This window comes from Lynx rufus, unplaced genomic scaffold (assembly GCF_022079265.1).
Source record: "Lynx rufus isolate CCGP_SWC_20201006 ecotype Redwood Valley unplaced genomic scaffold, mLynRuf1.p SCAF_16, whole genome shotgun sequence".
Taxonomy (NCBI): Eukaryota; Metazoa; Chordata; class Mammalia; order Carnivora; family Felidae; genus Lynx; species Lynx rufus.
In genome coordinates, this window is record NW_025814830.1 from 14296211 (window position 1) to 14310793 (window position 14583).

The window sequence follows — 14583 nt, forward strand, 5'->3', positions numbered from 1 at the left end:
ATAAAAATAAGCATGGCCACCTTCTCTCGAAAAGAAGATTTCGCCATGCTTGGCCCATCTTTGGGCACAACAGCCATCTCCCGGTCCCCCGTTGGATACCCGGGCCTCCCCATGGATACGAAACATTGGGCCCAAATGGCCAAGGCCCCTTATCACCATGCTAGCGCTGATGTTTTCTTAGAGGCTGGGAAGGTAGTGAAATGCATCTTCTCTGTTTCTATCAGTGGGGAAATGGGATAAAGCGAGGGGGATATGGTCCCAAGAACAACGGGAGGAAACTCAGTTCCTCATGGAGGTGGACGGCGTTCTCCCACGTGGGTCACGTGCCGCGTGTCCTTACTGAGATCACAGAGCCTCCCACGTGCTCCTCTGAGACAAGCCCACCACCCCTCACTCGTTCGCCGTGCCTGTCCGGAAGGTCGTCGGTTTTTCTCAAACTCTTTGGTGTCAGAATCCCTTTCTACTCTGCAAAATCTTCGAGGACTCCAAAACAACTCTTGTTTACATGGGTGGTATCTATGGCTGCTCAATGTATGAGAAATCGAGACTGGGGCACTTTTAAAGCACGGGGGCACACGAACGCACAGCTCATTACCGTCAGAGCCATGGGGTCATCCCGTGTCACAGAGCTTGTACGCCCGGGACGCAAAGAAGGTGAAAGAAAAAAACAAGTGACGTTTTCGTAGTTTCCACCTTGTGGAGCCCTGCGAGGAGTCCCCAGACCTTGCTTTGAGAACCCTTGTGGGGAATCTGAAGTTGTAACCCCTGTTTCAAGAAGACTTCAAGGAGAAGAGCTTGGCTTAACTTCCAGCCCCTGCTGTAGCAACGTAAATTCTAGGTCCTCTGAAGAGGGGAAGGGAGGGAAGAACAGGGAAGAAACTTCCCTCACCAAGCCTCCTTGCCAAACCCAGCACGCACGAACCCCGTACACCCCACGGGGTACCGGCCCTTACAAGACAGGGGCCAGAACCAGCCTCTGGCATTGGCCTGGGGCAGGGAGAAAGGGCAACAGACACTCTGGGATGGAAAACAACAGACAGAACGAGCCATTTTATTCCAAGTCCATTCACTGAGAGTCAGGGGGCAGCAGGAATAAATACGGAGGGGAGGGAGGTCCGGGGGCAGGCTGGGGAGGCTCTACGTCTTGCAGCACATCCCACACTTTGCTTTTTTACAGCAGCCGCAGCAGAACATGCAGATGGGGAAGTGGGTGTCTCGCCTCCTTAGCCTCTGGAGCACGGGCTGCGGGGAGGAAGGGAGAGTGAGTGGAGCTTGGGCGCAGGGAAGGGACGGGGAGGCTCAGAAGGGACTCGCAGGTGCTCTCACCTTCAAGCCCGCCTCGGCTGCCGCTGTGTCCTGGGGTTGGAGGTCCGTGAGCTGTCCCGTCTGTGAGAGCAGAAGGGGTGGTGAGGGTGGTGGGGACGTGGAGCTCTCAGACTCGCCCCCAAAGACCAGCTTCTCCCCGCGTGGTCCGTGTCCTGGGGCTCAGCTGGTATCCCAGGAGTGGCCTTGCTGTCTGGCCTTTTCTCCCCCGCCCTCGGGCAGCTCTTCCTGCAGACATCCCGGATCCGTCTCCCTCTCTCTCTTCTTGGGGACATCACCCTCCCTGGCCTGGATGCCACCCCCGCCTGTAGCAAGTCTCCCTGCGTCTCGCCCCGTCCATCCCGTTCGTTCCTCACGCCTTATCGGTCGGATTAAAAGCGTGGCGCCCGCTCGAGAGTCTCTCCCTCCGCCCCTCTCCCCAGTGCCTGCGCGTGTGCTAAAAGAAACTAGCCTGCAGAGCTGCGCTCACAGGCGGAGGAAAGTCAGTACTTGGAGTCCGCCCCTCAGTCTCCTCTCCAAGCAGCGTCCTCTCCACTTACTACAGCCTTCGATCCTCGGACACCCGTCTGCCCTCTGCCCGGGGCTTCGCTCACCGCCCCCTTCTCTTAGGGTCCAGGTCACCCAGGCCCAGGTCGAATTTCATTTCTCACAAACCATCCCGCTCGACTCCCGGCCCCTGGTCCGTCGGAAGTCCTCCCCTCACCCCTCGTGGCCACTCTGCTGCCGTCACCATCTTGTTATTCAGGATCCCATTGACGAGACAGTTATCCTGGTTATGTTTTAACTGTTCACAGATGAATTCCCCGGCCGGGACGTAAGCTCCACGAGAGCAAAACTCTTCTCTCATCTACCTTGTTCGCTGCGTGATCCCCACTGACTAGAAAAGGACTTGTCACAGAGCAGGTGCTCTGTAACTGTGGAACTAGTTCGGGCCCCCAGTCCGATCCTCAGGCCACGATCTCTGTACTTCAGGCGGCCGGCCGTCCCCATCCCGGTCCCTGCCCCGAGCTCTGCCCGGTGCTAAGGGGACCAGCTGCCCTCAGCAGTCCCCCCACCACCCCAGGGCCTGGCTCTCCGGTCCCGGCCACCGTGCCGGGCCCAGGCCCCCTGGGCTCTCACCTCTTGCCGGAGAGCTGAGCCACTGGCCAGGCTGGCCAGGAGGAGGAGCAGGAGGCAGGCGGCCTGGACCTGTGTGCTCAGTGCCATCGTGTTGTCTGGCTGTGTCCCGCTGTCGGGTTTGGGACTTGCTGTGGTGTCTGGGGTCCCGTTTCAGCTGCTTTTATGGGCCCTTCTGGGGGAGGCGGGGGTACTAAGCCCCCTCCCCTTTGTCCCAACTCATTTCCAAGAAGGTGGTGGCGCCGACAAGACGGGAGATAAGCGGGAACAGAGCGACAGGGAACAGTGTTATGTCACCCTGAGCCAGCGGAGGTGTGTCCAGGGGGTGGGGCAGACGGGGCCACAGACCCACGCCTCTAGCCAGCCACCTGGGAGACACTTTCCCTGACACAGCATCATCACCCTGTTGACTTCAGAAAAAATTCCTTTTGCCCCCAAAGTTGAACAGTTCGATGAGTAGGAGGAAGGTGACCTCTTATTCTCCACCCTTTCCCGATATCCTCATCCACAGGGAGGCCGGCTGTCACTATGGTCCCCTCGGGTGTCCAGCAGAATTCCTACCGCTTCAGGCGGTCTTCACACGTGCACGGGTTCTGGCAGGAAACGCTGGGGTGGCCAGACGCAGGAATCTGTGTCGGCTCCAGCCCCCAGCAGGCATGTGGTTTTCTGAATCTTGGGAAATGTATCTGCAGAACGTCCCCGAGAATTTTGGGCCTCGAGACAGCAGTGATAGTAACGGCTGCCATCAGACGCCTGCATCCAACGCGCCAGCAGATGTACTGACCCACTTTTGCATTCGGCCTCTGCCGCCCGCCCCCCGCGGCTCCCGCCTGCCCCATGTCGGGCTCTGCTCTGTGCTCTGGGGCCCTCGTTGCCTTCTTAGCCACCGGTCCCGGCGGCCTGGCTTCCCAGGCCCTGCTCCCTCCTAGGAGCCCACGGCCACCCCAAGGCTGCTTTTCTTCATTCTGTAGGGGGAACCGAGGGCGGACTCGGGGCAGTGCCCGAGCGCACCCGGTCAGAAGAGCTAGGCCGGCCTGAGCGGCCGGACTCTGGGGCCCGTGCTCTCACCATTTGGCCTTCCTGCCTCCCCACGAGCACAGGCCACGGTGGGACGTGCTAGACCCGGCTCACACCGGCTCCACGGAGCGAAGGGTGCGCATCTCATGCCAGCTCTGCCGCGGGACATCCCCCTGGCACCTTGAAACCGGCCGCGGTGGGAGCAGCCAAACCACAGACGGTGGCCGACGCTGCACAGCTGGGCCTTTTTTGGGCGAGCGGGTCCTCCAGCATGTCACCGGATGGAGACGAGCCTGGGTGCCTGCCTGGGGCCACCTCCCTCCTACTCACTTGGGCCGTCTTTGCGGGCATACGGCCCTGGGAACTACCCACCTTGACTCGGCAGACGGGCCTTTAGCCATGCCGCCTCCCTGACTCACTCTAGGACCGTTCAGGGTCAACTCCGGCAGAAGAGCCTACAGACGACGCTGCCAAGGAACGGACACCCTTGCTGGGTCTGAGCTGCCGCTGAGGCCCACTCAAAACCACAAAAGTGGGGCGTGTGGGGGCCGGGAGGCAAAGGCTGCTCCCTGCCACCTGCCCCCCGATTCGGTCCACGTTAGGCTCTTCCTGCCCCACACGCCTTCACTCGGCCGAGGGGACGGGGCTGTCAGAGGGAACCCCGTCAGGGGGAACACCAAGTAGGAACATTCAGGATGGGACCGGAGAGCTCGGTGAGGTGACGAGGCTGGCAGGCCCGGCTCCCTGGAGCGGCGTGGGGGGTGGGGCCGAAGCGGAGTCAAGGGCTGTGCGGCCACCCACAGGGAGACATGGCAGCGTCCCCCGGCACCGCCAGGCATCGCCGCGTCTCCGCTCAGGCCAGGTTTCGTCATCAGCCGGGGCAGGGGTCACAGTACAGGCGCCAGAGCCACAGTGTGAGGCGACAGGCTGACGGGCCAAGCCTGGCTTCCTGGCCATCTGCCCTTCCTGGGGGTGGGGGGCTCAAGGCCAGGCCCCACCATTGGCTGGTGCAGAGGGGAGGGCTTCAACCCCTAAGGGCAGGGTCAGGAGCCAGTCCTATTTTTAGAACGGATGACAGGAGAGACCCCAGCCTCTCCTCCAAAAACATGGGACGTGTCCTTGACCCTGGCACCTCCTGCCTTCACACCACATATGCACACCTGGGGCCTCAAAGAGGATATCCGTTCCTTAATTTCTCCACCATCCAGCCGACAGACTGGGTACCAGGGGGTACAGGATGGCAGGGATGGGCACACAGCCACGAACACAACATGGAGTTCTGCAGACCCCAGGCCCCCCTCCCCAAACCCGAGATGGACAGATAGACAAACAGACAAGGCGGGGCCACATGGGGCCAGTTTATTGCAGTTAAATACCTCTCTCTCTCTCTCTCTCTATTTTTTTGTCCACTTTTCCATAAAGAAAATTAAAACACACACACACACTCAAAGGGGAGCAGGGATCCAGAAACAAGAGGTGGGGTGGGACATGGCCTCCCTGCTTAGGTCCAGGCCCCGGGGCTGGCCCCCCTAAAGTCTCCCCTCCTTCCCGAAAGCACCCTGTCTCAGTACCTCTAGAGACCAAGGAGGCAGCGGGATATGGCAGGGCTCCGTCCTCCTCCCTCTTGCCTCCAGGCGAGACTACTAGAAGTGCTGGGGCTCCGTGGGGGCCGGAGGAGGGAGACAGACAGGAGGGGGAGGGAGGAGATCATTTCCCAAGTTGAGGAGAGCGGTGGGCGCTTATCCACAGAAATGCATTATTTCTCCCCGTTTTGTTAAAAATCTACTATAAAAAAACGCAGCTGGGGGAGGGGCGTCTGTCCCTCTCTGTGCTAAGGGCTGGGGAAGGGGCGGCGGCGGCCGGAGGAGCCCCCGCCGCGCGGCGGGGCGGGTGTCACTGCCGCGTGCTCTCGCCCACCATCTCCAGGTTGTGCTGCTGCAGCTGGGCACGAAGCACGGCGTTCTCGTTCTTCAGCTCCTCGATCTGGCACACACGACAGGGCACGAGGAGCCAGGGGCTGGCTCCCCGCCCCTGCCCCGGCTCCCCCACCCCCGCCCCCTGCCCCGGCCCGGCCCTCACCTGTTGCCTCAGGAGCTCATTGTCCATCTGCAGCCTCTCGGCCTCCTTGAAGGTCTCCTGCATGCGCTGGTTGGTCTGGCGCAGCTCCCGGATGTAGTCACAGGCCTTTGACAGGATCCCTCCTTTACTCTGGGGGGTGGGCGAGAGCGCCGGTGAGCGCCGCGCCCCGGCTCACCCGGGACAGGGCCTGTGCCCGGGGGCCAGGTCGGGCAGACTTCGTCGCAGGGGCTGGGGGCCTGGCCCACGGCAGCGCGGGGAGCTGGAGGGCCGGGGGGCACTCACCGCTCCCGTCTTGCTGTTGTCCGCATTACAATCTGGAATGATTTTTGAAAGCTGGACGATCCAGTTGTTGATCTTGTCCCTCCGCCTCCGCTCCACTGTAAGAGCAACAGCAGTGTCCACGGCCGTGCCAGCGGAGCTTCGGGCGGCTCACTCCCTGACGCTGATGTTCCGAGACCCGAACGCAGGCACCCGCGCCCCGCTTCTCAAGAGGAACAGAGTCTCCCCTCTACCCACCCGCCCCCCGCCCCCCCCCGCCCGGCAGATTCTAAAAATCTGAGCCAAGATTCAAATTAAGAAATTTCACGTACTAGTTGGCATCTTGAGAAATGGGAGTTGTGGCTTGTGTGCCTGGGAGGCAAGAATGGGCCAGAGCTCCTTTACGCGGGACCCAAGTACCCCTCGCGGGTCCCCCAGAGCAGGGGCGTTTGATTTTTCCATACTCCCTAGAGCTTTGGGCTCCGTAATTTTGTTTTCTCTTCATCTCTACAATCAGTCCGACCATATCCCACCCCCGGCTAAAATCCTTCTCCAGAGCCCTGGCAGCGAGTCCCAAGCCCCCCCAGCTGGCATGAGCGGCTCGCAGGGGCCTGCAAAGGATGTGAACCCTACCTCGAAGGCCAGGGCTGGCAAACTAATGGAAGGTTTCACCTGAAAAATTCCAGATTCGTGATTTTTACTCTATAAAACTGGGCAACCTCACCCAAGCTGTCAGCTGACTTGAGCGGCAGCTACCCCATTCAGCTGGGGCCCGCGCCTTCTCTCCAGTTCCTCCCTCTGGCTCACTTCAGGGCCTTCTATAACAGCTGCCTGGGGGCGGCCTGCGCTGAAGCCCGAGACCCCACTTCAGGGCCTCCCGAAGCAAAGCTGTGCCAGAATCTTCCTTACCTTCCAAGCACAATACTAGGCACTGGTGTGGACACACAAGAAAGCCTCCGTCAACCCACAACTATCACACACCCTCATCCCTCCTGCCAGGACAGACCACAGACAAAAGCCGTCGGTGTTTGCTGAGGAGATGAAGCCTGGAGGAGGGATTTGGAGAGGAAGGCAAAGGAGTATGGTCTCCAGGCTGGGCGGTGCTGACAGGCGTTTACAGAGGGGGTGGGGGGGGGGGCGGGGGGGGGAATGAGAAAGGAGGGTGGGCCGGAATCACGCCCCTTACTCCTCACAGCCTCTGAGGCTGGTTCCTCCCCTTGACCCTGCTGTTCTCTCAAAGAACACGCCCGGCCACGAACAGACAAATCCCACCGCCGGCTCTTGGCTTTGTCTGCCCACTGCCAACCAGCCTTTCCCTACGTCCGAGAGCTCCCCACCCTAGCCTGGGTGAGGACGCCCTCCTACGTGGACTCTCCCGTCTTTCCACAAGAGTTCCCCAACGCCTTGCTGAGAACGTGCCCGGCACCGCACCCTGCCCCACCCCGGCTCTGGCGTGAGTGCACAATACCTGGGTCCCAGGGAGAGACCTGCACCTCCCCACGGAGGATGGCCGTGTCCTATGGCCTGGGAACTCCGTGGCCAAAAGACCACAGCGGAGCCCAGGGTCCAGCCCGGGCCTGGTGGCGCCGCCCCCTGCCCCCCGGCCCCCCGCAGCGCGCTCCACTCCACAGCAGGTGGCTCCTCCGCCTCCTGGTCTCCCCTCGTGCAGCCTGGCGAGCTCGAGCCCGGGCACCTTGCCGCGGCCCTACCTCACGTGGACTCCCCCCTTCCAGCCACCAGGGGGCAGGGATGGGGGGCCAGGCACAGCTTTTCCAGTTTGCGTTTCCTTCTTTAAATCGTCCTGCTTGCCCGACCGTGTGCAGGGTGCCCTGCGAGGCCAGAGGCTACGGTGGACTCCATCTCTGCCCTGCTGGCGCCCACAGCATCCCTGAGATGTGCGTCAACGGGGGGGTACTGACACCGTGGATGTGCTGGCATCGAGGATCGTACCGAGGGCCTGGGGAACGCCAGCCTGAGGCAACGATCTCTGCATGGGGGTGGGGCGTGGTGGACCTTTAGAGAAAAGACTCGGAGAGGGAACGTTTGGGCTGGTTTCTGAGGACAGGGGCATTAGGCAGACAGGTGTGAAAAATTCAGAAATGGCGACACGGCAATACTTGGGGGGGGGGGCAGATACGGTGGGGCAGGGTGTAGGAAAGGCCAGGTTGTAAGGCCTTGAATGCCCTGTTTATGGGCCCAGGCCCTTGAGTGTAGGCCCCTTCATCAAGCAGGTGGTGAGGTGGTCAGGCCTGTGGCTCAGGAAGACCATCCTGGCACATTTAAAATGGTGGAAGACCGTTAAGACCAAGGCCACATCCGTTCTACGGAAGTTACGCCCATACAACGTTGAAAACAATTCAGGAGAAAAACCTGCCAGGACTGGGGGGAGAATTGGGCAAATTCACAGATACAATTGGAGACGCTAACACTCCTCTCTCAGTAACTGACAGAACAAGTAGACAAAAAAGTCAGCACAGAAAACCTGAGCAGTGTCAGCCAACTTGACCTCGCTGACCGAGGAAACACTCCACACAACAGCAGCAGATACATTCTCTTCAAGTGCACATGCAAACTTTCACAAGACAGACCACGTTCAGGACCATAAAGTAAGGCTCGACAAATTTCAGGGCACTGAAATTGTATAATAAGAGTATGTTTCTAATGAGAACAGAACTAAATTAGAAATCAGAAACAAAAAAATTACCCAGAAAACCCACATGATTGGAAGAAGAAATCGTTAAGAAAACTGGAAAATATTTTAAACTGAACGATAATGAAAACCAATATATCCAAATGGGATGCAGCTGAAGCAGCAGTGGAGTGAAATTTGCAACCAGAAGGGCCTGTGCTAGGAAAAAAGAAAGGTTTAAATCATCTTAAAGGGCTACGGAAAAACCCCCAAACAAATTAAATCCAAAGTAAATAGATGGAACGAATTAACAACATTAAGAGTAGGAACTAATGAAATAAAAAAAAGCAATCCCATCCGGCATTTAAAAACCAGATTTCACACAGAGATCTGGATTTCTGGCTCCTCAGAGGATCCGGGCAACAGGGGACCCAAAGTCTGACATGGCTGCAGTGGGCTGGCGCTGCACGGGCCACCCTCAGGCAGGACCCGCAGGACCCAGTTTCCCGTGGGGCCTGGAGACAGGCTCCTGTGGTTCCAAGAAACGGGGGAAAAGAGGGAAAAAGGAGAAAGAGAATCTGATTTGAAGTCCGCTTTGGCACAGGATCTCGGGGTTCGCAGAGGGAAGGAGAAGGGGGCAGAGTGGACAGTGGCCCTGGCATTTGGTTCCAGCTTGGGTAATTACCACAGGGGAGCCTTATGCCGCTCTGGAAAGAGAAATGTTGCCTGGGAGCCTTTGGGGAGGGGAGACGGCAGGCTCTGTTTTGGACAAGTTGAGTACGAAGGGGTCTCTAGGACATCCAGAAATGAAGATTTTGAATGGGCAGCTCAAACTATGGGTCTGGAGATCAAGAGAGAAGAATGGAATAGAGACAGCTTGGCACACAGCCAGGGCCAGGGCGTTGGCGGGGGAGTGGTGGGGAGGCTGGGAGGACACTGAAGAGTGGTTCTCATCTTGTCCAAGTCACATACTCTTTTCTGGAGAAACGATCGACACCTACAATAGGGGATAAGGCTTTGGGGATATTGACCATCCCTGGGCCTAATGTTTCAACTCTCCTGAGGCCAACAGAAGAGGGGCGAGACCTCAACGGAAACCATCAGTCAAAGCAGTTTCCCACCCCTGCCCAATGGGAAGAATCACCTGGGTAACTTGTTGAAATACAGACTCCTGGGCCTCCCTCTGACCCACTTGTTCAGAACCTTGAGAGGACAGCCCTGGAGATAGAGACCGTTAACATGCTTCCCGGAGCTATTGGGATGCTATGCTCTGAGGAACAGGCTGGGAAGGAAAAGCAGAGAGTGCAGAAAAACCAGAGCGGGTACAGCAGAAGGGAACATTCCCGAAAGAAGAACAGGCAGGGTCAGATGCTTGGAGCACAGACAGGAAAGGAAGCCAGTGGATTTGGCAATGAGGTCATCCTGAGTGACCTTAGATGGACGTCTTTTGGTAGAGAAATGAGCCAGACTGCCAAGGGTACAGGGAGGATGGGCAGAGGGTGGGTCAAATACCGTGCAGGTCAGGAGAGAACAGGATGCAGCTGGACAAAGACAGGGTTATGAGAGAGACGGTTATCTCGTAGGACGAGAAAGATTCACGACTTTGCAGCTAGACCAACCTAGTGAGAGGCAGAGAGTGACGAGTGGGGTGGAGGGTGGCTGGATGGTATCCCCGAGTCACTGGTGCAGCCTTACCAGGCGGCACACCGCGCTGCTGGGGGGGCTCGTGTGTCTGTACTGGCTGAAGTCACCATGAGTGTCCGGGGGAGCCGCGCGGGCACCATTCTACACAACACCGAACAGGCACAGACACTGAGAAGCAGCCTCGCGTCACGCAGCCAGTAAGTAGCAGGGCCACGACTGCCTGGGATCCTACTGGAGGCCCCTCAGACACACCGCAGCCCAAACCAAGCTCAGACCTGCCCCTTCCCTACAAAGCGACCTGATGCCATCGTGAAGCCCTGACTCTCCAGCCTTGGAATCATCTCCCCGACGCGCTCCCCTACCTCATGCCCTGTCCTATCCCGAGCCAACATCTGCAATTACCTCCTATGCTCCCAGCCCCCGGTGTCCCATCACCCTTGCCATCCAGCGTCCATACACAAACCCCTCTGCTGGCTGGAATAAAAACCCGGGAGCAGGGATGCTGGGAGGGCCTCTTACAAGGCCCTGTGTGACCCCGGTCCCGGACAGCCCTCCTGAAACTCCAACTTCCTCTTTCCTTCTCGGACTCCTGCTCTTCTTCAAAGACACCAAGTCTGTTCTGGCTTCGGCCTGGGCATCTGCACTTAAGCATCCTCAGGCACCTGGCCGGCCCATTCAGGCCTCTGCTCAAATGTCACCTCTCAGAGGGGCCTACGGAGCATGCTGTCTCCGTTACCCTCCAACCTCCCATGCAGCTTTATGTTCCTAGTCGTGATTTACGCTACTTCACGGCACACCGCAGCTTTGGGTGACTTCTGTCTCTCCCACCAGAACAGACACCGGGAGAGCCAAGACCTCATCTGTTCTATCATCCACTGTACCCGAGGGCCTAAAACACAGGCATATACGTGGTACAGATATGCTCAACGCCAAGCTCAATGAGCTGCTCCGATCACAGGTACAAAGGCCCAAACCCAGCTGAACACCATGGGGAGTCTCAGGGCCTCGCCTGACATTCAAGGCCCTCCTTAGTCCTCCCCGGTCCCCCGCCCCCAAGCACTCCGCATGGAACCTCTGCTATGACCACACCAGCACTCCCCGAAGCAGCTGCAGGCCACTCTGCCTGCCCTCCAGCCTGTGTTCCCCTCTGCCTGACACGCACTCCTAAAGGCCATCTCTCTGGGGAAGAAACCAGCCTGAACTCCATCCAGCCTCCTTGACACTGCAGACCGGGCTCCAGACCTGGCACAGGGTGGGGGGCAGGGGGGACGTGCTTGCCACCCAGCCCAGAATCCACCTTCAGGAAACATTTGCTGAGAGACAACCGTCAAGACATAAATGTTCCCCTGGACTTGCATGTGACCACATCCACGACAGTGGCTACGGACTGGGGGCAGGCAGGGCTCGGGGTGGGGAACTAGGGGACATCATGAAGGGCCAAAATGACCGTAGGGTGGGCTCTGGTGTTTACAAAAGGCACGATGCCCCAGCCTTGGCCAGCCAGAGGCACAGCTTCTGGAAGTCAGGTAGGCAGGGGAATGAGGGACTTGAGGTCAATGACAGCCACCAATGGAAAGATAGTTCTAGGGGCATCAAATCAACTCGAGTTTTCAACAGGCAGGAAATCCGTATGTGAATGTGAAACACGCCATTTCAGATGCTGACCATTAATTCGAGATCACTAACCAAGATGACAAAACACATTCCAATTCACACCTCCTGCCTGTCTGTTCCTGACAACGAACTTCCACCCGTTTCTACTCTTCCGGCATTCAACGAACACCTTTTGGGCACTTCTAGCACGTCGCTGATCTGTGACACCAAGCACCAGGCCTGGCCATGCCCGTGAGACCCAGAAACTCCACCTCGGCCTTACCTTCGTTGTGCTGGGCCCTCCTTCTTTCATCCCGTGGTGTTCTGGTTCCGTCAATTTTCCTAGAAAAGGAAAAAGATGGGCACGTAGTATCTCAGGTACCGTTTGCCTAAACGTCTACTAAAGAGTCAGACTTGAGAATCAGCTGTGTAAAATAAACTCTTATGCAGAAATAGAAAAACGGTAATTCCCTTATACTCAAGAAGCAGAAACAGACCAAAAACACATACTGACTGCCTGCCGTGTGCTCAACTGCCTGGCTCCCATTCCAGAAAACCTTCCCTTCCTTTGGCCCTCTCACACCAGGCCCTCCCAGGGTCCCCTGCTCCTGGGAACAGGTCTCCTGCACGTACGGGGAGTAGGGGTGTGTCCGAGGTGCAATTGTCCTCTGTGTTCCTGTCTGAAGCACGTCCTGTGGCGTCATCATGACATAGAACTGGCCTGCAGCGAAAGCAGGGGTTAGTGCAAAAACTGGGGGGCAGCGAGAACTGGTTAGGGGGCTTCCCTCCCTGCTAGGCCTGCTGCCTCCCCTGCCTTCCGCCCTGGCCCCTTCCTCCCTTTACCTCCGGCCTGCAAGCTCTGGTCTGTGGTCTGTACGGATACAGCTGTGGTATCTCCCACACTGGATGCTGGGAAATAGGCAAAGCGTGCCTCCCCACTGACAGCCTCAGCTGCAGGGCTGCCGCCATTGCTGAAGGGATTTTGGATTACGGCCTGGGGAGTAGGAGGACACAGAGGCCACCCTTAGCCATCTTTGTTCCCCAACCCGCTCCCGTGTTGCTATGTCTGACATTCACTGCATTCTATGGCGAACGGAAAACCCCTGTGCGCCACTCCACTCTGTCTCCTAGCCCCGGAACTCAGCAGATACTCAGTGATCACCTGATGGGTTGATTCATTTTTACCTCTAAGAGTCTTTCCTGTTACTCTCATCCCCCTTTTACAGAAAACAACAACAACAAAAATGACATTTCAAAACTCCTGACCCAAATTTCACCTTGCAGAACAGGGATATGACCCACACAATGCAACGGGTCTAAAGGCAGCATCTGTGTCCCACCTGCCCCACTCCCTGGGGATCCCCGAGAAGAGAGTTACTGTCCCCTCTCCATCCCCCCAGGGGTTGTGGGCACCTACCAGTGGGAAGGGTGCTGCGGGACCTGGGGGCACAGATGCAGCAGTGGGGCCAGGACGTTGGGCTGCCCCATCCACACCCACCTGGGTCACAGCCTGCTGACCCCCAGCGAAGGCAGCCGTAGACACAACGCTGACGGCGCCAGCCGTGTCGCCCTGGCCATCCAGCTGACCATCAGTCACCTGGACTACGCGGTACGTCACCTGCAGGGGGCAGCAAAGCGGCGAGATGGGTTCTAGGGTCCCGGCAGGGGCCAGGTCCGCGCCCCTCCCAGCTCGCCCTCTGGACCCTCAGCTCAACACTCCACCTGCCCGCGGGCTGCCGGCCCGGAGCCTCACCTGTCCTCCATTATTCTCTGTGCGGAACTGGTACTGGATGTTGTGGTCGCCAAACGCCGCCTGCTGGACGCTGGCGATGGCCACCGCCGTCTGCTCCTCCGCCCCAGGGCCGTCCCCGCCTGCGGTCGGGGGGGGGGGGGGATGGTCAGTGGTCACGCGGCCTAGGCGCCCCCAGTCCCCTCCCCGAGCTCAGGCCGCAGACCCGGTGGGCCCCTCGAGTACTCACCTTCCTGCAGCTCGACGCCCTCCTCTGCCTCGGGTCCCTTGTCGTGACTGCGAGGAGGACGGGAAGGAGAGGGGGTCAGGGCCGCCCCCGCCCCTTTGCCCAGGTGCACGGCCCCCGTCCCGCCCAGCCCGGTCTGGAGCTGGGATACCGCTAGGACCCGGGACCCAGGGTATTAGCGCGGGGCCCCCCTCCCTCGCGGCCTCCATTTTGAGCTGGGCCCGGCGGCCGCTCGGGATCATGGCGGCCCGGTCGCCAGGCCGAAGGGCCGGGACCGGGGCGCGCGGGGGCACGGACCGGTCCGGCATTCTTACCTGGCGGCGGCAGCAGCGGTGGCCGAGGCAGCGGGATCCAGACCCGGGTCCAGCATGTCCATGGGGGGGGTGGGGGCGGGGGGGGCGCGGGGCCCGGGGGGGGGAGGGGAGGGGAGGGGAGGGAGGGGAGGGGGCGGGCGGCCGGGGGGGCCCCGAGCCCGGCGCTCACGCCGCGCGGCAGGAGGGGACGGAGGAGACACGGGAGCCGCTCGCGCTGATCACGGGGACAAACAGTGGGGTCATGTGAGGAGGAGATGCCGCCGCCGCCGCCGCCGCCGCTGCTCCTGCAGCCGCCGCCGCCGCCTCCGCCCGCCCGCCCTCCGGCTCCCGGCGGCTCCCGGCTCCGGGACGCAGCGCGGCCGCCCCCCGCCCGCTGCACGCGGCCCTCAGGCCTCCTTCCCTGAGCAGCCGCCGCCGCCGCCGCGACTTTTTTTTTAACCCGGCCCGCCCTGGATGGCTGCCGCCTGTCCCCTGGATCGCCGGCTCGCGCGTCCGCCGCCCGGCCTGGCCCAGTCCGGCGGCGGATCGCTGCTGCAGCCGCCGCTGCTTTCTATTTTTTCCCCCTTTTTTTCCTCCTTTACTTGAGCTGCGCGCGCGCGGCGGCGGCGGCGGCGGCGCGAGCCCGGGGCCGACG

At 59.7% G+C, this 14583-nt stretch overlaps 2 protein-coding genes across 2 annotated transcripts; both read right to left on the reverse strand.

Annotated features, from left to right (window-relative positions):
- Nucleotides 1–1035: 1035 nt before the first annotated feature.
- HAMP (hepcidin antimicrobial peptide) lies at nt 1036–4695 on the reverse strand. Its single transcript, XM_047078254.1, has 3 exons — nt 2443–4695; nt 1327–1386; nt 1036–1242 (listed from the first exon to the last, which is right to left on the reverse strand). Exons 1-3 carry the CDS (start codon nt 2527–2529, stop codon nt 1138–1140), a joined length of 252 nt encoding a protein of 83 aa, XP_046934210.1. The 5' UTR covers nt 2530–4695; the 3' UTR covers nt 1036–1137.
- Nucleotides 4696–4788: 93 nt separating this feature from the next.
- On the reverse strand, nt 4789–14036 carry USF2 (upstream transcription factor 2, c-fos interacting). Its single transcript, XM_047078253.1, has 10 exons — nt 13950–14036; nt 13639–13685; nt 13413–13531; nt 13077–13277; nt 12503–12653; nt 12293–12380; nt 11943–12001; nt 5818–5912; nt 5536–5664; nt 4789–5439 (listed from the first exon to the last, which is right to left on the reverse strand). The coding sequence occupies exons 1-10, from the start codon at nt 14009–14011 to the stop codon at nt 5350–5352; spliced, it is 1041 nt and encodes a 346-aa protein (XP_046934209.1). The 5' UTR covers nt 14012–14036; the 3' UTR covers nt 4789–5349.
- Between the last annotated feature and the right edge of the window lie 547 nt (nt 14037–14583).